This window comes from Schistocerca cancellata, chromosome 11 (assembly GCF_023864275.1).
Source record: "Schistocerca cancellata isolate TAMUIC-IGC-003103 chromosome 11, iqSchCanc2.1, whole genome shotgun sequence".
NCBI classification, from domain to species: Eukaryota; Metazoa; Arthropoda; class Insecta; order Orthoptera; family Acrididae; genus Schistocerca; species Schistocerca cancellata.
This window is the reverse complement of record NC_064636.1, coordinates 61,590,936-61,614,528: the sequence shown is the minus strand read 5'-3', so window position 1 is coordinate 61,614,528 and position 23,593 is coordinate 61,590,936. Positions and strand designations below refer to the sequence as shown.

Here is a 23,593-nt window from a genome sequence, read left to right as displayed (position 1 = left end):
TCCTCCAGTGCTCAGTCAAATTATTGCCGCAGTATCGTATCTCCCATGCCATCTTCACCTCTTCCTCTTCTTCAAGTTCATTTCCCTTATATTTCCTCTCTGTAAATTCCTTTCAACTTTCCTCTCTTTCCTTCGTACTGACTTTCCACCTGACGTCTTCATGTTCATACAACTGCTTTTCTTTTCTCCAAAGGTCTCTTTCATCTCCCTACAGGTGGCATTTATCTTCCCTCTAGCTATGAATGCTTCTGCAGCCTGCCATTTGACCTCCTGCCATTTAGCAGATAGTGTCAATCCTACATTTTAACCTAGCGAGGCAGTGCAGTGGTTAGACGAATGTTCAAACCCACGTCCAGCCATCCTGATTTAGATTTTCCATGCCCTAAATTTCTTAAGACAAATGCTGCAATCAGTAATTTTTGAGAAAGTTTCTCTTGCAGCACAGCAGTTTTTTTATTACTTAAAAACGAACACGAACAATTACAATTGCAAGAAACTTCTTTTCTTCTGAAGTTACGAGTTTCGGTCTGTTTTAGACCAACTCCAAACCTAACATAATAATGAGAAATGGTGGCTGTGAACGGAGCAGAGGCTATGACTCGACGAACACTAACTGCTCGAGTTAGGCTCTGAGCACTATGGGACTTAACAGCTATGGTCATCAGTCCCCTAGAACTTAGAACTACTTAAACCTAACTAACCTAAGGACAGCACACAACACCCAGCCATCACGAGGCAGAGAAAATCCCTGACCCCGTCGGGAATCGAACCCGGGAACCCGGGCGTGGGAAGCGAGAACGCTACCGCACGACCACGAGATGCGGGCGCTCGAGTTAGGTCTGGAGATGGTCTAAAACAGACCAAAGCCGGTAACCTCGTGAAAAAAAGTTCCAATTTCCTTCCCTGTCCTTCACCAGTCTAAGCTTGTGCTCTGTCTCTAATGACCTCATTATCGATGGAGTAATAGACACTAAATTCCTCCTTATCCTCCTCCTACTGTATTTTAAATCCCTATATTTCCTTCTCCTCTTTCACTTGCTGCATTTTTTTTATTCACGGTTTTTTTCGTTTTTTCAATTATTGTAGGCTCAATAATCTGTGGGCCTGCCATATTAGCTTATATGATCCTCTGCCACTTTCATTTCTCAAAGCTACACGTTCATCTTCTGTTGCAGTCCTTCCCTCCGTTTGAGTCACTCATCGCATAATGCTGCCTTCCGAATTCTTTGCAGTGGTCGTTTTGATTTATCTGGGCAGCATCTCCTTTGTATCCCATCTTTCTGCAATTTTTTTTAATCGGTAGTTTGCAACTAATTTCATGTTGCAATTTCTGTAACTTTCTCGAAGTCCGACAGAGTGGTCTGGACACAAGAGCAGTGGTCCTGACAGGGTCGCCATCGGTCCACAGATCTCACTGCCCAAAGAGGAGCGGCGCAACTTGACGCAGCTGTACAACCCGTACACGGTGGAACAGCTGCAGCGCGAGTTCCCTCTGTTGCCGTGGCAGGAGTACCTGCGGGCGATGCTGCCGCCGCACATCACTGTCTCCGACGATGACGTGGTGGTGGTGGTGGTGCCGTCCTACCTCGAGAGCCTCCGAGGACTGCTCAACCACACCCCCAAGAGGTAAGTCGTGGCTAGGAGGTCAGCGTTCTGCCCGGGTTCTGCTTGTACGTCTCACACGGAGAGGTCCCCAGCAGTGGGACTGACATTTTCAACCCGTCTATATAGAGCAGGGGCGGGCAGGAATCCTGCACATGTGCGGTGCACTTGCACGCGTGCAGTTAACAGGTGTTCTGCGTGCACACAGGGGCAAGCTGGCCACCCGCTTCTCTCCACTCCCCACCATACCTTCTGTCTCCTCCTTCCTCTGTAATGCGTTTTGTTTCCTAGCTTGCTTTATTGAGTGAATGAATAAGATTAGTAGGAGTGCTTGAAAGAAATCATGGTTTGAAAGAGTACCTATTACCTACGATACGTTTTATTTAATTATCACAGGTGGAGTTTACAATACGTTTAATATCTGGAACAAAATTTCTGCATACAGACAAACACAAACAGTTACGTAAATTTTCATCACTGATGTTTGCTCTTAACCGAGACTTATTAATTCAGCAAACGGTTTTCCAGCTCTCGCTATATTAAGCACAGTCTTATAACTTGCACATACCGCTGGGCTAATATTGTTGTCGTCCCGAAAACTTGAAAACAGAGCTCCATAAAATGTTAAATCAGTTAGATCAGAGACATGACGAGAGAAAGTCGCAGATCTCTCGTGACAACAGCAACTACGACAAATTGAAATGGCTCTGACCACTATGGGACTTAACAGCTGCGGTCATCAGTCCCCTAGAACTTAGATCTACTTAAACCTAACTAACCTAAGGACATCACACACACCCATGCCCGAGGCAGGATTCGAACCTGCGACCATAGCGGTCGCGCGGTTCCAGACTGTAGTGGCTAGAACCGCTCGGCCACTTCGGCCGGCCAACTACGACAGATTCATCTGGTATCGTCAGATCGCTCTTCTTAAGCTCAGTCAATTCCCCATCCGCTCAGAATCCGACAATAAATTGTACTCGTACTTGTAAAATTTATTATAATGGCCTTCAATACTAAACTTCCGTTGACCAGCGAGAATACTGCCACATATTAAACATTTCGAATTTTCACGTTTTTGCACAAAGAAAAAATGGTTCTCCCATTACTTTTTAAAGATAGCAAATCTCCACTTCTCCGTTTCTTGAAATACAACGTTCACTACGTAGTGCTCGCTTCGCATCAACGTCCGCAGCTTAGCCTGGCACTACACTGCCGCAACCTGCCGGCTGTCGCCACAGCCCCGGTCGACGGCTGCAGGCGAGCAGCACACGTGCAGCGCTGTGCGCTCGTGAGCCGCGTGCAACGTTTGCCCGCCCCTGATATAGACATATAGCCCAAGACCTCGAGTATAATACCCTGGAGCCATTGACCCTGGTGGGCCCTTGTCTGCGAGTAATCAACAAAAAAAGTAAAATTTCGGAATTTTTCGTGTCGCTCAATAGCGTTAAAAAAGTAGCATTATATGGACTGGTTGTGTTGTGTAATTGATACAGTACAGCCTTCACATGCAGAAGGTCATGACTATTTTGCCATGTCAGTTGAATCATCATATCGCCTCCTTTTTTCCTCGTATTTTTCTTCCTATTGTTCTTTCGCTACTTGAAATCTTTGTTCATGTGGTTTTAATTAATTTTATGTGAAATTTGGATTTAATTTCTTTCGTTTTATCATCGTATTTTTTCGTCTTTGTCACTACAGTCATTATTTTTATTCCTCAATTTCTCGTATATCTTTCGTTTCAATCTTCGTCTGGGTTATTGCGGCCATTGTGTGAATTTAGGCTTCTTTTTAAATGTTTGTATGACGATTACCATGTAAAGAAAATACATGTTTTGTATCAAAAAATACATTTTTCACACCATTGCACAGTTAGTATAAATAAATTATTTCATCTTCTGTTTTTTAACCAATAGATCGGTATTTCCAGATAACTGAATATTATAATAGATAAATGTAATTAAATTCACATTCACAAAAATTCCGAGTAGAAAAAGAATGATATAAAAAGAAAAATAAGAAGAAACGAAAAAGTTCATACGGTGATTAAAATTAAGTGACAGAGGAACAGAAAAAATTAAATTTAAACCATTTAATTGAATAAAAATAATGATCAGAGTCATTTCAATAAGGATTTAAGATTACCCACAACCTTCTGCATGTGAACGCTACACCCTATCCATTACGCCCCGCAACAAGCCCACAAATTGCTACCTTTTTAGTGCTATTGAGCATCATGGAAAATTTCGAATTCTTTTTTTCGTCGACTACTCGCAAAGGAAGGCCCACCAGGATGACTGGCTGCAGCGTGTGATACCTGAGATCTTAAGCTACATTACTGTATAGATGGTTTCAAAATGTCATTCCCATCACTGGGGACCTCTAGTTGTGAGAGAGTACTCTGCAAGCCACCGTGACGACAATGGCTACCTCGTACAACACAGTCAGCTACGTAATGTTGGCAGCAGTCGAAACTGGGTGCCTACCGAAGCCTCCCAACGTTTACCGACTTCTACCGATTCAGGACTAGGGAGAGGTCTGCCATCTAAAAGTTTACACACTCTACGTACAAGGTAGCCATTGTCGTCTGCTTCGTTATTGTTTTGCGCTGTACTGTTGTGCGTATTTTTATTGTACAGTTGTGCTAAACATGAGTGTAGAGGCAGTTGCTGACTAGAGGTGGGTCGAACTCGTTCATTCCCGTGAACTACTTCATTCATTTCACTCTTTGCCGTGAAGCGTTCAAATGAAATAGTTCATTCGTGAAGTTCGGAAGCCTGGCGAAGTTGCCGAGTTCGCCGCTCAGCCGCGGCTACGCTCGCTTCGCCTCGCTCGTACAATAAAGCTTCGTAATACTTCACAATTTTACCAACAGATGGCCGAACTATGGAGTAACGTGCACGCAACGTTTTACGCTCTTACAGCGTCTGAGTTACCTTAAATAGAGCATGGTCGAAGGGGACAAAGGAAAGATAAACAGAGAAGCCTGTCACATATAAAGAAGGTACTACATTTAATCTCGCTCGACATTTTCTCATGAAGCGCCCAAAAAAGTCTTTATCTGCGTAATGAAACATTATTTGTTGTATTCATGAACTGAAAAATAGGGCTACCAACGAAATGCAGTCCAATTTTATGTTCCTTTTAAAATTTAATCCAAAATAGAATGAGTATGTTTAACACTGTCACAAAGTCTGTATACCTACGTTAAGTAATTATTCAGAAGTTTTCCTGTAGATTTTATTTTTGTTGACAATAATAACCCACTAGATTCAAACCGTAAACTGTCACCTGTAGTCATTGGTACGATTTCGGGTAAAATCCCTCTTTCAGTGTTATTAACAAACCTTTTATTTTCATGTTTGCTGTGCGTGCTCACACAGATAGCCTCTTCGTTTCTATCTTTAATATTCATTTGTCTTCAAGCGCTGCCAACGGTAGGCTACCCGTAGACACGAAGTATAACTGCACAAACAGTCACGGGTAATGATGTCAGCACTGCAGGTAGCAGCTGACGCGGCATTCTCCTCACCCCCTCACCACCTCCACCCGTCCTAAACCTATCGTTCCCCACTAACACCGCGTGATTCGTCGACAGGCAGGACAGGGAGGAGTGAAGTGATGGGGGGAGGAGTGACGTGGGTGAGGAAGAGGGGAAGAGAGTGAGTGAACTAGAAAAAAGTGTGGAGTGTGCTATCTGTGAAGAGTTTGAAGTACCAGTTCATTGAAATTGAATGGTTAGTTCACACTTCACAGGAGTAAAGCGTTCATTTGAACGACTCATTCACGAGCTCCCCACCACTATTGCTGACCCATCTCGGGAGTCGCCAACAACCCCTACCGGTAGGCCTACGGTTAGAAGGAAAGCAGTGTTACGTAGCGATGCTCGCAAAATTATATTGCGTGTGATTGAATGCTGCCAAAGGGAAAGGGAGCAGAAAAAATTGCTTCACCCCATTTACAAATCTTCAGTGAGAGCTGCTACATACACAAGACAAAGCGTGCGTAGCATTGGAAGATTCAAACAGTTTTCCAAGAATCATCCTGGCGTATCGCCACAAACGCCTGGCAAGATTCAAATGGTTCAAATGGCTCTGAGCAGTATGGGACTTAACATCTGTGGTTATCAGTCCTCTAGAACTTAGAACTACTTAAACCTAACTAACCTAAGGACAGCACACACATCCATGCCCGAGGCAGGATTCGAACCTGCGACCGTAGCAGTCGCGCGGCTCGCCTGGCAAGAAAAGGTGAGTTTCCATTTCAGATATTTTGTTCGCGATCACTTTGAAGGAGCCCCCTATTTCGTCCGAATTACCTTATATTTCATTTTTCCTTGCTACCGTATTGCTTTGTATGGAAACGCCACTGCCGGCCGCGGTGGTCTAGCGGTTCTGGCGCTGCAGTCCGGAACTGCGGGACTGCTACGGTCGCAGGTTCGAATCCTGCCTCGGGCATGGGTGTGTGTGATGTCCTTAGCTTAGTTAGGTTTAAGTAGTTCTAAGTTCTAGGGGACTTATGACCTAAGATGTTGAGTCCCATAGTGCTCAGAGCCATTTGAACCATTTTTTTGAAACACCACTGGTTACTGTATTATTTCGAAACACACTCATATTACAGTACATTTCCAAATTCAAAAAAATACATGCAGTGCAGAAGGCATTTTCTTGTAAATCTTTCTCTCTCTTTTAACTTAGGAAAAGAAGTGGAGAAATCGAAGTAATGAACGATGATTTCAACTAGCGTGTCATCCGCGACACGATGGCGGAATTTTATTCAGTGCGGAAGATTGTGCCGAGCCTGCGAACACTGCTTCCAGATTTGCAAAAAAAAAAAAAAAAAAAAAAAAAAAATAGGCTGGGAGAGGAATATTGTCTCGCTGAGAAAAGTACTTTTGTCTATGGGATTCATATGGCGTAAAGTGGAAAAGAATAGGAATGTGTTGTTAGAACGTCCAGACATTATGCACTGGCGATCTCGTTTCATTGTTGACATGAAGAACTTCAGGGAAGCAGGCAGAGAAATACTTTATCTCGATGAATGGTGGATCGATAATAACTTAACGTTTAATAAATGTTGGCAGAGGAAAGGTGACTTACGTGAAGAGAGTGTCGTTGGTGTCACTGCATGGGGGATCTCATCGAGAAGACTGATAGTTGCAAGTGTCGGATCCAAGAATGGGTTCGTCAAGGAAGGGCAACTTATGTTCTGGGCAAAGTCGACGAAGGGCGATTATCACGGTCAGATGAATTCGGCAGACCGAGAAGTGGTTCGGAGAGAAGGTACCGCCAAATCTCCCACCTAATTCAGTAATACAGGGTTATTACAAATGATTGAAGCGATTTCACAGCTCTACAATAACTTTATTATTTGAGATATTTTCACAATGCTTTGCACATACATACAAAAACTCAAAAAGTTTTTTTAGGCATTCACAAATGTTCGATATGTGCCCCTTTAGTGATTCGGCAGACATCAAACCGATAATCAAGTTCCTCTCACACTCGGCGCAGCAAGTCCCCATCAATGAGTTCGAAAACATCGTTGATGCGAGCTCGCAGTTCTGGCACGTTTCTTGGTAGAGGAGGTTCAAACACTGAATCTTTCACATAACCCCACAGAATGAAATCGCATGGGGTTAAGTCGGGAGAGCGTGGAGGCCATGACATGAATTGCTGATCATGATCTCCAGCACGACCGATCCATCGGTTTTCCAATCTCCTGTTTAAGAAATGCCGAACATCATGATGGAAGTGCGGTGGAGCACCATCCTGTTGAAAGATGAAGTCGGCGCTGTCGGTCTCCAGTTGTGGCATGAGCCAATTTTCCGCGGGCTACGCGTGAAACTTGCCCGCACGCGTTCAACCGTTTCCTCGCTCACTGCAGGCCGACCCGTCGATTTCCCCTTACAGAGGCATCCAGAAGCTTTAAACTGCGCATACCATCGCCGAATGGAGTCAGCAGTTGGTGGATCTTTGTTGAACTTCGTCCTGAAGTGTCGTTACACTGTTATGACTGACTGATGTGAGTGCATTTCAAGCTCGACATACGCTTTCTCGGCTCCTGTCGCCATTTTGTCTCACTGCGCTCTCGAGCGCTCTGGCGGCAGAAACCTGAAGTGCGGCTTCAGCCGAACAAAACTTTATGAGTTTTTCTACGTATCTGTAGTGTGTCGTGACCATATGTGAATGAATGGAGCTACAGTGAATTTATGAAATCGCTTCAATCATTTGTAATAGCCCTGTAGTTATGGATAACGCTCCTTACCATAACAGGCAAACAGAAAGAACTCCAACGAAGTTTGACACGAAAGTGCGAATACTGGAGTAGCTGCAACGCAGAAATATCCCCTGTGATGAGAGTATGTGGAAGGACGAGCTGTATGCATAAGTACGAGCGAATAAGCCAGCTGAGAAGTCTTTTGCTCTAAACCTGTTGGCTGAAAGCAAAGGCCACCAGGTCGTTCGCTCGCCACCTTACAACTGCGACTCAAACGCAATAGAATTAGCATGGGCGAAGATAAAAAGGCATGTTCGGGAGCACAACATATCAGGGGACTTGGCTGCCGCAAACATGCTGAATCCTGTGGACGCAGCTTTCCAGTCGGTTACTGCCAATGATTGGAAGGGATATTGCAAGAAAGTTAAAGAAACAGGAGAAGAATATTGGGCACGTGATGGTGTCGTCGAAATTGCTGTGGACGAAATTATCATCAACACAGCCACATGAGATGTAAGTGAGGAAGACTCTGACACACAAACGGAAGCCAGTGACAGTGAAAGCGATTGATCACTTGGCGTGAAATGTTTTTACAAGAGATCACTGCTTGAATAAAGAACAAATACAACTTACTATTAGTTTGTTGTAAATTGTATTTCTGTTCTATTTTAATCAATCACAGAAACGGAACATAGTGACAGTGAAAGCGGTGGACCACATGGCATTAAATGTTTTTACAAAAGTATGAAGTGAAACATGGACGGTAAATAGTTTGGACAAGAAGAGAATACAAGCTTTCGAAATGTGGTGCTACAGAAGAATGCTGAAGATTAGATGGGTAGATCACATAACTAATGAGGAAGTACTGAATAGGATTGGGGAGAAGAGAAGTTTGTGGCACAACTTGACCAGAAGAAGGGATCGGTTGGTAGGACATGTCCTGAGGCATCAAGGGATCACCAGTTTAGTATTGGAGGGCAGCGTGGAGGGTAAAAATCGTAGGGGGAGACCAAGAGATGAATACACTAAGCAGATTCATAAGGATGTAGGTTGCAGTAGGTACTGGGAGATGAAGAAGCTTGCACAGGATAGAGTAGCATGGAGAGCTGCATCAAACCAGTCTCAGGACTGAAGACCACAACAACAACAACAACAACAAAAGTATGACATCTCGAATAAATCCGAAAAACAATCTGCCACTCATTGCGTCGTAAATTTTATTTCTATTTCAGACTGTCTCCTTTCCTTGCGATAAGCATACTTCATTGCTGCAGTTAAGGTATTTATTAAACCCTAGCTGTACGCCCGTGCTTCGCAACGGAAGAAATTTTGGCACAACGTTTTTTAGGAATACGCCCGTGGTTTTATATACTTTTTTTTAACACGTTTGCGAAACGTGTTGCGAATAGTGTTAGTAGTGAAGAAATAATAGAACAAAACGTCATGCCTGACGCGGCACTTTTTCACGCATCTCGATGTTTACCACGTCATATCTCCTGAATTATATGTCGTAAAGAGACATACATTTGCCTGCGCATTTACTGATATGTGTGGATACTGTATGCGAAATATGTTGCGATTAGAGTTAATAGTAACGAAATAATACATTAAAACGTCGTGCCTACTGCGGCAGAGTCTGAGAAAATGTAGTAAGCGACAACCTTTTTTCCTTTCATTATTTTGTGGGGGGTGTCAGCGAGAAAAATTTTCATAAAGGTTTGAAATTGTATGTAACGTTTCTTGCTAGTCGCTAAGTGCTCTCTTCTCAAATAGTGGATGCATAAGTCTGGGTATTTTTCCGTGGTGGCATCTCATTGTTTATGACGTCATATCTCTTCAAGAATGTGTCGTATTTCTGTTTTTCGGCTAGGAACCTTCGTGGGCGTACGGAGAACAAATCACCAAAATTTCATCGCAATCGGATGAATGGTTTGTGAGCGCATAGTAGACAAACATACACACATTCATTTCTATATACACTCCTGGAAATTGAAATAAGAACACCGTGAATTCATTGTCCCAGGAAGGGGAAACTTTATTGACACATTCCTGGGGTCAGATACATCACATGATCACACTGACAGAACCACAGGCACATTGACACAGGCAACAGAGCATGCACAATGTCGGCACTAGTACAGTGTATATCCACCTTTCGCAGCAATGCAGGCTGCTATTCTCCCATGGAGACGATCGTAGAGATGCTGGATGTAGTCCTGTGGAACGGCTTGCCATGCCATTTCCACCTGGCGCCTCAGTTGGACCAGCGTTCGTGCTGGACGTGCAGACCGCGTGAGACGACGCTTCATCCAGTCCCAAACATGCTCAATGGGGGACAGATCCGGAGATCTTGCTGGCCAGGGTAGTTGACTTACACCTTCTAGAGCACGTTGGGTGGCACGGGATACATGCGGACGTGCATTGTCCTGTTGGAACAGCAAGTTCCCTTGCCGGTCTAGGAATGGTAGAACGATGGGTTCGATGACGGTTTGGATGTACCGTGCACTATTCAGTGTCCCCTCGACGATCACCAGTGGTGTACGGCCAGTGTAGGAGATCGCTCCCCACACCATGATGCCGGGTGTTGGCCCTGTGTGCCTCGGTCGTATGCAGTCCTGATTGTGGCGCTCACCTGCACGGCGCCAAACACGCATACGACCATCATTGGCACCAAGGCAGAAGCGACTCTCATCGCTGAAGACGACACGTCTCCATTCGTCCCTCCATTCACGCCTGTCGCGACACCACTGGAGGCGGGCTGCACGATGTTGAGGCGTGAGCGGAAGACGGCCTAACGGTGTGCGGGACCGTAGCCCAGCTTCATGGAGACGGTTGCGAATGGTCCTCGCCGATACCGCAGGAGCAACAGTGTCCCTAATTTGCTGGGAAGTGGCGGTGCGGTCCCCTACGGCACTGCGTAGGATCCTACGGTCTTGGCGTGCATCCGTGCGTCGCTGCGGTCCGGTCCCAGGTCGACGGGCACGTGCACCTTCCGCCGACCACTGGCGACAACATCGATGTACTGTGGAGACCTCACGCCCCACGTGTTGAGCAATTCGGCGGTACGTCCACCCGGCCTCCCGGATGCCCACTATACGCCCTCGCTCAAAGTCCGTCAGCTGCACATACTGTTCACGTCCACGCTGTCGCGGCATGCTACCAGTGTTAAAGACTGCGATGGAGCTCCGTATGCCACGGCAAACTGGCTGACACTGACGGCGGCGGTGCACAAATGCTGCGCAGCTAGCGCCATTCGACGGCCAACACCGCGGTTCCTGGTGTGTCCGCTGTGCCGTGCGTGTGATCATTGCTTGTACAGCCCTCTCGCAGTGTCCGGAGCAAGTATGGTGGGTCTGACACCCCGGTGTCAATGTGTTCTTTTTTCCATTTCCAGGAGTGTATATGGTTTTTAATGAACACGACGATTTCAGTTTCGTTTACGAACAACATTTAAAGCGAGTTTTACTTCCAAGCCTTTCGTCTGCTTTCGTGTAAGCATGACGCGCAATTTGTAGTGGCAGCACTGCAACACAGTTAACACACTTGTACAGTACTTCCTAGTCCCATCGTCCGAACAGAGCAGCCACAGCTTGCGCTGTATGCGCCCGCGCATTGTCGTGCAAAAAAATGGTTCAAATGGCTCTGAGCACTATGCGACTTAAATCTGAGGTCATCAGTCGCCTAGAACTTAGAACTAATTAAACCTAACTAACTTAATGACATGACACACATCCATGCCCGAGGCAGGATTCGAACCTGCGACCGTAGCGGTCGCTCGGTTCCAGACTGTAGCGCCTAGAACCACACGGCCACTCCGGCCGGCTGTCGCGCAAAATGATGGCTGGGCTGCGCAGAAAGTGTCGCCGCTTCTTTCGCAAAGCTGGTCACAGGTGATGCTCCAAAAACGAACAGTAATACAGTGATCAAAATATCCACGGGTGTGCTGCCGGTCTATAGTGTCCAACGGGCACAATATTTCGGCGATCATACAAGTCGCCATCATCAGGTGAACTGACGGACTGAGGTCCTGTGAACGTGCCGGCACGGAGATCCGTACGCTATGGCTGCTCAGAGGGAACTGGGTTCGGTCGCGGCGGCGGCCGATTTAAATACCCTCCGCCCGCGGCGCGCTCCCTCCGCCGTCCGCGCCCCGCGCCACGGTCGCGTGGTGGAACAGATTGCGACGGCGTCTGAGATGAGGTCGGTGTGATGGCTCTGACCGCCGTGGTCGTCACAACTATACGTTTGCTCGATATACTCTTGATTAACCCACTCGCTGGTTCCCAAGCCTTGCTAAGATTATAGCCACAGTCACGGTTTATGAGGTCGTCATTGGTACGAATTTCGATGGCCTCTCTAACAACGATGTCCCAGTATCTCGACGTCTGTACCAGAATCCTCGTGCGGTCATACTCCATGGCGTGATTTTCCGACAAACAATGTTCAGCGACCGCGGACTTGTTCGGATACAACAGTCGAGTGTGCCTCTGGTGTTCACGGCATCGATCCTCGACGGTACGCATCGTCTGACCAATATACGACTTGCCACATTGACAGGGAATCTGATACACGCCGGCCTTCCTCAAACCGAGGTCATCTTTGGCGCTCCCCACCAGTGCATGAGTTTTATTTGGAGGACAAAACACAGTTCCGACCTGGTGTTTCTTCAGTGCATTGACGGTCTGCCGTGGAGGAACAATGCGTTAGGATAACACCATCACAGTCGTACACGAGAATCACCATAACTTACGACCACTCCATTCGCACCATCAACAGAACAGTCTCTGCTAACGGTATACTGCGCCATCCACATCGCTGACAACGGGCTCTACACAAAAGGTGCAAACATGTAACTCTTTTGTGTCGGTTGTGAATAAATAGTTGCCACTATTTAAGTTCCAACCCTCCTATATGTTCCATACGGATGAAATACTGTGTTAATGTGCTCTTGCTTTCAGTGAGATAGGCTGAATTTAGACGCAATTTAGACAGCATTTCTTCATAAAAACATTGTAGCTTATATCTTGGAATCAATCAGATTCGAATTGCTTTCCATCTGTTTCACTGTATCTTGATGATGTACTAACGTCTGGGGCGGAAAATATAAACATCAAAAAGTTAAATTAAGCTACAGCTCATAGCATCGTGGATATGATATCGGTAAATTCAGCAAACCTTTCTACTTCATCTTTACACTCTGTTAAAGCTGCTCACACGATATTTCGACAATTAACATCTGTAGACAAGCTGTAAGTTCTACAGACAAGAAATATAATACCGATTTTACAGCTTATCAAAAATTATCTTCAATGTAGGCTTATAACCAAATTTGCAACTACACAATTATAGAAAAAACATAAATTCTGAAACGAACAAAATGCCTATTGCATGTAAACAAAGCTCTGAGCGCTAACATCATAGAAATAGCCATGTCCATTTAAGAACAAACCACAAACGAGATTTACGAATTGGGCAATACAACTAAATTATTAATTAAATTTCCTTTTGGAACTTTATGTCTCATCCGAAAACATAGGAGACAGAGACATTGAAATGCTTCATTTGTTTTTGTCAGCTCTATTTGAAACCGAAAACAGTAAAAATTTTAAATTTGAAAACTACGTCGTAATTTGGGATTTATAAGCATAGTAGATTGTCGAAACTGTTCACGCCAAAATTACTTTTATCATTTGTAAATCCTGGTATAGAATATGAAACAGAAGTAATTCATTTTTAGAAAAACACGATATTGTAAAACACCTGTTCGACTCTCAGAATAGAAAACGCACCCAAATCGAAGTAAGCATACCATTCTCAGCACAAGACAAATATCATAGTCTGACAACTACCAATAGTTACCGTAAGCGTTTACTCAGCCTTTATCTTTCAGACTTTCTAGTTTTTGTAATGGTTTTAATCTGTGTCAAAATATTGTAGACAAAAACCAGAATGACAAGTGCAGCCTGAACCTGGAGGCCTTACGAGATACCTGGCGCATCAATGCAGACGACGCCCTTGGTTGTCATGGATGCACGAAATGGGATGTATGTAAACGGGTCATAAACTTTTGTAGTCCTGTCTTCCTCAGTTACGTGTAATATCACGGTATATTGATAATTTTTACTTATGGACCGTCTGACAGCAACTGAATAAAATACAATTTTAGTGTCATACGCGTGTCGCCTTTATTTTCTGCAAGGCATCACCAGTGGCCTGGAATATGTACATATGTTAGCTATTTAATTTACATTTTTGTCGCTGTGCCTATAGGTTATAAACAGTTCTGGTGGTTGGCATTTCCTTTTAAGTAGTAATGTTTTGAACTGTACTTACAGGTTGAGTGGACTATTTCCTACATATTACGCTCCTGTTGCATTTTTGGTTGTGTTCTTCTTCTTATGAATGTCAATTTGCGGTTTTTTTCCCACATTCCACAGCACTATGAACTGAACGCTTGTTTCAATGCTATGTTTGTGTTTCTGTTGCCGACTGTCAAATGTTTTTGCCAAAGATCGAATGTTATTGCCAAACTTTCGAGTGTTGTATCTGTGATCTGTTCGTGAATGCATTTGTGTATGTGTGTTTTGGTGTGATATAATTTTTTTGTGCTTTATATGTGTGTGTGTTATGGTGTGGTATTTTCTTTGGCTCTGCTTATGTGTGTGCGTGTGGGTGTGTATGTGTGTGTGTGTGTGTGATGTGTGTGTCCAGGTGGTGTGGGGAAGAGTTTTTTTCTTTTATGTTATCATTTCCTTTATTAAGTGTAGTAGGGAGCCTGTGCTGATATGTGTTTGTTCATTTATCACATGTTTGTTCTCTGCTATGGCTTTCTGGATGTGGAAGTTTTCTTGCATTTGTGTAAGATGTTGGTCAGGGTTGCTTATTCTCATTATTTTCATTTCTTGTTCCATGTTTGTAGGATTATAGTTATGGTGTTTTAAATGCCCTGCAAATGTGGAATGGTTTATTTCATACGAGGTGCATTCAAGTTCTAAGGCCTCCGATTGTTTTTCTAATTAACTACTCACCCGAAATCGATGAATCTGGCGTTACTTCTCGACGTAATCGCCCTGCAGAAGTACACATTTTTCACAAAGCTGAGGCCATCATTCCATGGCAGCGGCGAAGGCTTCTTTAGGAGTCTGTTTTGACCACTGGAAAATCGCTGAGGCAATAGCAGCATGGCTGGTGAATGTGCGGCCACGGAGAGTGTCTTTCATTGTTGGAAAAAGCCAAAAGTCACTAGGAGCCAGGTCAGGTGAGTAGGGAGTATGAGGAATAACTTCAAAGTTGTTATCACGAAGAAACTGTTGCGTAACGTTAGCTCGATGTGCGGGTGCATTGCCTTGGCGAAACAGCACACGCGCAGCCCTTCCCGGACGTTTTTGTTGCAGTGCAGGAAGGAATTTGTCTTCAAAACACTTTCGTAGGATGCACCTGTTACTGTAGTGCCCTTTGGTACGCAATGGGTAAGGATTACGCCCTCGCTGTCCCAGAACATGGACACCATCATTTTTTCAGCACTGGCGGTTACCCGAAATTTTTTTGGTGGCGGTGAATCTGTGTGCTTCCATTGAGCTGACTGGCGCTTTGTTTCTGGATTGAAAAGTGGCATCCACGTCTCATCCATTGTCACAACCGACGAAAAGAAAGTCCCATTCGTGCTGTCGTTGCGCGCCAACATTGCTCGTCAACATGCCACATGGGCAGCCATGTGGCGTCCGTCAGCATTTGTGGCACCCACCTGGATGACACTTTTCGCATTTTCAGGTCGTCATGCAGGATTGTGTGCACAGAACCCACAGAAATGCCAACTCTGGAGGCGATGTGTTCGACAGTCATTCGGCGATCCCCCAAAACAATTCTCTCCACTTTCTCGATCATGTCGTCAGACCGGCTTGTGCGAGCCCGAGGTTGTTTTGGTTTGTTGTCACACGATGTTCTGCCTTCTTTAACTGTCGCACCCACGAACGCACTTTCGACACATCCATAACTCCATCACCACATGTCTCCTTCAACTGTTGATGAATTTCAATTGGTTTCACACCACGAAAATTCAGAAAACGAATGATTGCACGCTGTTCAAGTAAGGTAAACGTCGCCATTTTAAGTATTTAAAACAGTTCTCATTCTCGCCGCTGACGGTAAAATTCCATCTGCCGTATGGTGCTGCCATCTCTGGGACGTATTGACAATGAACGCGGCCTCATTTTAAAACAATGCGCATGTTTCTATCTCTTTCCAGTCCGGAGAAAAAAAAATCGGAGGCCTTAGAAGTTGAATGCACTTCGTACTTCCAACATCTCATATGTTCTTTGTATCTTGTTTCAAAATTCCTGCATGTTATGCCTGTATACACTGCATCACAAATTTGACATTCAAGTTTATATATTCCCGATTGTTGGAATTTGTCCCTCTTGGTATCTGGCTGGCTTAGGTGTGATTGGAGGGTTTGCCCAGGCGTATATGCTATTTTGAAGCCCTGTCTCTTTAGGATATTTGCAACTCTGTGTGTTAGTTTATGTGTGTAGGTCATGGTGTACCATCTGGTTCTGATCTGTGTGGTTTTGTCATTGTGTGTGTTTGTTGAGTGTGTTTGTAAGTTTTCAGCTTGTGATTTCTCTTGTATTCTGGGAATGTTGCGTTTGTTTTGTATTTGTGTTTTTATTTTTTGATTCAGCCTGTGTAGAACATGTGTGTCATACCCATTGTTCCTAGCTATTTGTATGATTGTACTCATTTCTTGTTCATAGTTTCTCTAGCTGAGTGGGAGTGTGTTTAATCTATGTAACATGTGTCTTAGTGCTGCAAGTCTCTGGCTGGGGGGGGGGGGGGGGGTTGGATGTGGAATGTGTTATTGTGTCTGTGGCTGTTGGTTCTCTAAAGATGTTAAACGTATGTTTGCCATTTTATTTTTTTATTGTAATGTCAAGAAAATTTATTTGATTTTCTTTTTCTTTTTCAAGTGTGAATTCCATGTTCTGATGAGCTTTGTTTATTTCCGAATGGAGTTCATCTATTTTTTCACTTGGCTCATCTACCAGACAAATAATGTCATCCACGTATATGTATCAATATATGATTTTGAAACTTTCATTAGTGGTTATCTTTTCAAATATCTGATTTTCTAGGTGACTGATGATATTGGGGATCCCATGGGCAGTCCATCACTTTGTAGATAATATTCTTTCTCAAACTGAAAGTAGTTTTGTTCAGTTGTCAGTCTGAGCGTATCTATTATTTCTTTTATTGCGTCTATGGTGAGGTTGCTGTGGGATGAGAGATTTGGTTCTATGACTTCTATTGTTTCTGTGATAGGGATGGAGGTATACATATTTTCTATGTCGAATGAAATCAGTGATGCTGTGTGTGGTACCTGTATGTTCTGTATGTTTTCTATTAGGTTTCCTGTGTTTATCACTTATATGTTGTTTTCTTCTTTATAGTGTTTTGTAACTAACTTTTGGAGGTGTTTGGCTATGTGGTATGTTGGGGCTTTCTTGAAGTTGATAACAGCTCTCATTGGCATTCCGTCTTTGTGTACTTTCAGTTGACTGCGGAGCGTTGGGGTTGTGGGTTTTTCTGGGCTATGTAGTGTTTCTGTTTGTCTGTGAGTGTGTGTTCAATGTTTTTCAGTGTTCGTTTCACGTTTGACTGGAATCGTGTAGCTGGACCTGACTTCAGTTTTTGTATGGCATTGGTGTTTATGTATTCCTTGGTTTTTGTGATGTATTGCTCTTTATCCATGAGTACTGTTGCATTTCCCTCGTCTGCTCTTGTTATTAACATGTTATTGTTTGTTAACTTTGCTTCTGTTTGGTTGTTCTTGTTGTGTGTCTGCTGTCTTTGTTTTATTATGCCTTTTATTTCTTCTTTCACTAGTTCTCTTGTGAGTCCTATGTTTATTTCAGTGGCAAAAATGTAAATTGAATAGCTAACATATGTACATATTCCAGGCCACTGATGCTGCCTTGCAGAAAATAAAGGCGAAACGCGTATAGCACTAAAATTGTATTTTATTCAGTTGCTGTCAGACGGTCCATAAGTAAAAATTATCGGCATACCGCAAACGGGTCAGTCTATAAACTGTTGTTATCCCTAATATATGTGAATATTGTAATCAGCTGTGAAAATGTATCAGAATCTACAATTAAACCGTCTGGTGGGAAATGACATCATTTATTTGAAGGAGAACATCAGCTTAAAGATACTACCAGAACCTATTTTTACAAGCTTGCACAAGATGGCCGGCCACTGTGGCCGAGCGGTTCTAGGCGCTTCAGTTCGGAACCGCGCGACTGCTACGGTCGCAAGTTCGACTGCTGCCTCGGGCATGGGTGTGTGTGATGTCCTTAGGTTGGTTAGGTTTAAGTAGTTCTAAGTTCTAGGGGACTGATGACCTCAGATTTTAAGTCCAATAGTGGTCAGAGCCATTTGAACCATTTGCACAAGATTATGAAGAAGAAGAATATCGCCAAAACTTTTGTCATGAAAAAGCTAAGCACATGGTGTTTCAAAACAGACTTAACAACTTTGAAAAATCATATAGATTAACTCATAGTACCTACAGATATGATTGTAGTATCAATTCCCCCCCCCCCCATGAACCATGGACCTTACCGTTGGTGGAGAGGCTTGCGTGCCTCAGCGATACAGATAGCCGTATCGTAGGTACAACCACAACGGAGGGGTATCTTTTGAGAGGCCAGACAAACGTGTGGTTCCTGAAGAGGGGCAGCAGCCTTTTCAGTAGTTGCAAGGGCAACAGTCTGGATGATTGACTGATCTGGCCTTGTAACAATAACCAAAACGGCCTTGCTGTGCTGGTACTGTGAACGGCTGATAGCAAGGGGAAACTACGGCCGTGATTTTTGCCGAGGGCATACAGCTTTACTGTATGATTAAATGATGATGGCGTCCTCTTGGGTAAAATATTCCGGAGGTAAAATAGTCCCCCATTCGGATCTCCGGGCGGGGACTACTCAAGAGGATGTCGTTATCAGCAGAAAGAAAACTGGCGTTCTACGGATCGGAGCGTGGAATGTCAGATCCCTTAATCGGGCAGGTAGGTTAGAAAATTTAAAAAGGGAAATGGATAGGTTAAAGTTAGATATATTGGGAATTAGTGAAGTTCGGTGGCAGGAGGAACAAGACTTCTGGTCAGGTGACTACAGGGTTATAAACACAAAGTCAAATAGGGGTAATGCAGGAGTAGGTTTAATAATGAATAGGAAAATAGGAATGTGGGTAAGCTAGTACAAACAGCATAGTGAACGCATTATTGTGGCCAAGATACACTCCTGGAAATGGAAAAAAGAACACATTGACACCGGTGTGTCAGACCCACCATACTTGCTCCGGACACTGCGAGAGGGCTGTACAAGCAATGATCACACGCACGGCACAGCGGACACACCAGGAACCGCGGTGTTGGCCGTCGAATGGCGCTAGCTGCGCAGCATTTATGCACCGCCGCCGTCAGTGTCAGCCAGTTTGCCGTGGCATACGGAGCTCCATCGCAGTCTTTAACACTGGTAGCATGCCGCGACGGCGTGGACGTGAACCGTATGTGCAGTTGACGGACTTTGAGCGAGGGCGTATAGTGGGCATGCGGGAGGCCGGGTGGACGTACCGCCGAATTGCTCAACACGTGGGGCGTGAGGTCTCCACAGTACATCGATGTTGTCGCCAGTGGTCGGCGGAAGGTGCACGTGCCCGTCGACCTGGGACCGGACCGCAGCGACGCACGGATGCACGCCAAGACCGTAGGATCCTACGCAGTGCCGTAGGGGACCGCACCGCCACTTCCCAGCAAATTAGGGACACTGTTGCTCCTGCGGTATCGGCGAGGACCATTCGCAACCGTCTCCATGAAGCTGGGCTACGGTCCTGCACACCGTTAGGCCGTCTTCCACTCACGCCCCAACATCGTGCAGCCCGCCTCCAGTGGTGTCGCGACAGGCGTGAATGGAGGGACGAATGGAGACGTGTCGTCTTCAGCGATGAGAGTCGCTTCTGCCTTGGTGCCAATGATGGTCGTATGCGTGTTTGGCGCCGTGCAGGTGAGCGCCACAATCAGGACTGCATACGATCGAGGCACACAGGGCCAACACCCGGCATCATGGTGTGGGGAGCGATCTCCTACACTGGCCGTACACCACTGGTGATCGTCGAGGGGACACTGAATAGTGCACGGTACATCCAAACCGTCATCGAGCCCATCGTTCTACCATTCCTAGACCGGCAAGGGAACTTGCTGTTCCAACAGGACAATGCACGTCCGCATGTATCCCGTGCTCTAGAAGGTGTAAGTCAACTACCCTGGCCAGCAAGATCTCCGGATCTGTCCCCCATTGAGCATGTTTGGGACTGGATGAAGCGTCGTCTCACGCGGTCTGCACGTCCAGCACGAACGCTCGTCCAACTGAGGCGCCAGGTGGAAATGGCATGGCAAGCCGTTCCACAGGACTACATCCAGCATCTCTACGATCGTCTCCATGGGAGAATAGCAGCCTGCATTGCTGCGAAAGGTGGATATACACTGTACTAGTGCCGACATTGTGCATGCTCTGTTGCCTGTGTCTATGTGCCTGTGGTTCTGTCAGTGTGATCATGTGATGTATCTGACCCCAGGAATGTGTCAATAAAGTCCCTTCCTGGGACAATGAATTCACGGGTTTCTTATTTCAATTTCCAGGAGTGTATGTTAAATCGATTACGTGAGGATGAACATTTCTTGGATAAAATCATCTTTTCTGACGAGTCGACTTTTCACTTACGTGTCACGGTTAACACACATAACTGTAGGATTTGGGGTAGTGAAAGTCCACATCAAACACTGCGACATATTCGTGATAGCTCTAAACTGGACATTTTTTGTGCACTGAGCGAGAACAAAACGTATGGCCCCTTTTTTTCCGTGAGAGAACCATCAGCGACATAGTATGCCTTTGATACCAAAGATCGATGAGGATGACTGAGAATGAAATGTTTACTTCATGCAAGATGGTGTACCATCCCACTTGCTACGGTCGCAGGTTCGAATCCTGCCTCGGGCATGGATGTGTGTGATGTCCTTAGGTTAGTTAGGTTTAAGTAGTTCTAAGTTCTAAGGGATTGATGACCACAGATGTTAAGTCCCATAGTGCTCAGAGCCATTTGAACCATCCCACTACCTGGCTGACGTCCGGGATTTTCTCAGTGACTGCTGTCCAGGATAATGGGTTGGTCGTGATGCGCCAATTGGGGACGGCCCCCACGTTTCCCACACTTGACACCATTCGGTTTTTTTTGTGGGGATGCATCAAGGTTACCGTTTTTGTTCCTCCTCTACTGGATTCTCTACCTGAACTTAGAGCAAGAGTTCACCCCAGCACTGAGCAAGTTTCACCTCCAATGCTACATCGAGTTTGGGGAGAAATTGACTTCCGATGGGATGTCGCAGGATAACCAACGGAAGCCACCTACAACATCTTTAGTTTAAGGTAAGAAAACTTGATGTGTTTCGCTACAGAAGAACACTAATCCCAGCGCTATACCTTCTTTCAATGAGTTTATATCAATTTTTAAGTTTTGAAGTTCTTTTTGAAACACCATTTACAAATAATTCAGCTACGCGTTCTTCACATTGTCCAAATTTTGGCACTTTAGGGTAGAAAACGAGAACTAGGATTTGGTCATATCCAGAAGGTATTGGAACAGGTAGATGAAGTGATGTTAGAGGCTTTCCTTCTTGAAACACTCTTTACAAATAATTCAGCTAAGCCTTCCTCACATTGTCCAAATTTTAGCACTTTAGGGTAGAAAACGAGAACTAGGATTTGGTCGTACCCAGAAGGTATTGGAACAGGTAGATGAAGTGATGTTAGATGCTTTTAGAGCAGTGAATTTCGCAACTGTATGTATTAGATACTGTACATTTTTTCTTCGATTTTCAAGCCAATCCACTTCAAATAAAACTCTCGAGCTTTCGACAGCTGTCTCTGCCATCGCCATCAGGAGTGAAAAGCCACTGACTACCCGGGCTGCGACGGTGTTCCACTTAAGGGGCTCCGGAACGCCCTATACTTGCAATGTTAAAATAACGCTTATAAATTACATCTTTCCTCACAAAGTATTTGAGGTAGGAAGTTGAACGTTTTACAGATTATTTATTGGAATATGGGCTACAACTTAACACAGGGATTTTACAAAATTTTAGTTCAGTTATTAAAGATGAGTTTTTTTCAATTCTAATGAAAATTCACAACATTTTTTTGCAATTTTTTATTTATATATTCAAAAATATACAGTTTTTTGGAAAAAGGCTGTGTTAGATTATGCAGAAGGTACTGTGTAACATTTACTGAAAGTTTGAAACAAATATGTTTGGAAGATCCTTAGAAAACATGTAATTAGTATGAGAAAATAAAAGTTTTGGGAATCGAGCGACAAAGATTGGATTAACTTTTTAGTGCATTCCAGGTCCATAGGATGGATTATCTTCATCCTCTGCAAACTCCTCCTCCAGCTTCCTCTTGTTCCTCCTCCTGTTTACTCTAGCTTGTATTTCTAGACTCTTTACAGCCCTGTCTGCAGCCCGAAGGCGTTCCTTGTCTAAAGCAAGCATCGCTCGTACCATGTTAGAACCTATCTTCATTCCCAATTTTTCTAAATACCTTGCACCTTACAATGTTGCCATCATTGAAAGTCGCAACAGCATCATACACACCAAAGTGAAGTGTTTCTATTCCAACAAATACAGTCTTGGGGATTCTCGACCATATAACACTATTTACACTTTCATTGTGGTTTTGAGTTTTTCCGTGAATACACTTTTTCAACAGTTCAGGTGCTGCTAAGTCTCTGAAAATAGGTTTAGCCACAACACATACTTTATCTCACATCACTAAAATGTACCTGATGAACACGGACGTTAATAATAACACCATTTGACAGCAGTTTAACAGCGCCACAGTGGGTCACGCCCATGTAGAACATATTTCAAAAAAAATTTAAAAATAGTTGTAGTCTTCGGAATTGAATAAATTATATATTAAAAGGTAATAGTCTGCAGATTCAGAAAACGCAAAAAAGTAAAAATTGAACTTTTCATGATTTTGAGCCTTTCCGGAGCCCCTTAAGTTGAGGCAGTAGTAGTGTTTGGAGCCTCACTGGGAGGGACACTTTGACGCGTGTGCAGGAAAGGGAGTTGCGCAAGTCGTAGCGCCTCTGCTTCGCTGCTGGGTCGAGTCACGTCAGCTGGCGTGATGAACCGGCGACGCGCACTGCCGGGAGATAAAATGTGCTGCAGCACCAAGAAGGCGTTGTCGGTAGCATCACTAAGAGGATGCAAATCAGGTTTGGTTTAAATACGCCCTGAAGCGCTAGTGAGCGTGAAGTTGGACGTGGCGAGTTGATGTTAGTGAAGAATGCCTTTAGGGCAGGGGCGGGCAAACGTTGCACGCGGCTCGTGAGCGCACAGCGCTGCACGTGTGCTGCTCGCGTGCAGTCGTCGAATGGGGCAGTGGCGACAGCAGGCAGGTTGCGGCAGTGTAGTGCCAGGCTAAGCCGCGGACGTTCATGCGAAGCGACCACTACGTAGTGAACGTTGTATTTCAAGAACCGGAAAATGCAGAGTCAATCAAGGAAACGGAAACGTGGAGATTTGCTATCTTTCAAAAAGGAATGGGAGAATCATTTTTTCTCTGTCCAAAGACGTGAAAATTCGAAATGTTTAATATGTGGCAGTATTCTCGCTGGTCAGCGGAAGTTTAGTATTGAAGGCCATTAT

General features: G+C 44.6%; 1 protein-coding gene across 1 annotated transcript in view; it reads left to right on the top strand.

Moving 5' to 3' along the window:
• The window catches only part of LOC126108565 (neprilysin-2-like), a 339,107-nt gene that overhangs the window by 227,199 nt on the left and 88,315 nt on the right, over positions 1 to 23,593 (top strand). Inside the window, exon 7 of the mRNA XM_049913853.1 lies at positions 1,409 to 1,626. Within this exon, the coding sequence (XP_049769810.1) occupies positions 1,409 to 1,626 (218 nt within the window). The remainder of the gene's footprint in view (positions 1 to 1,408; positions 1,627 to 23,593) is intronic.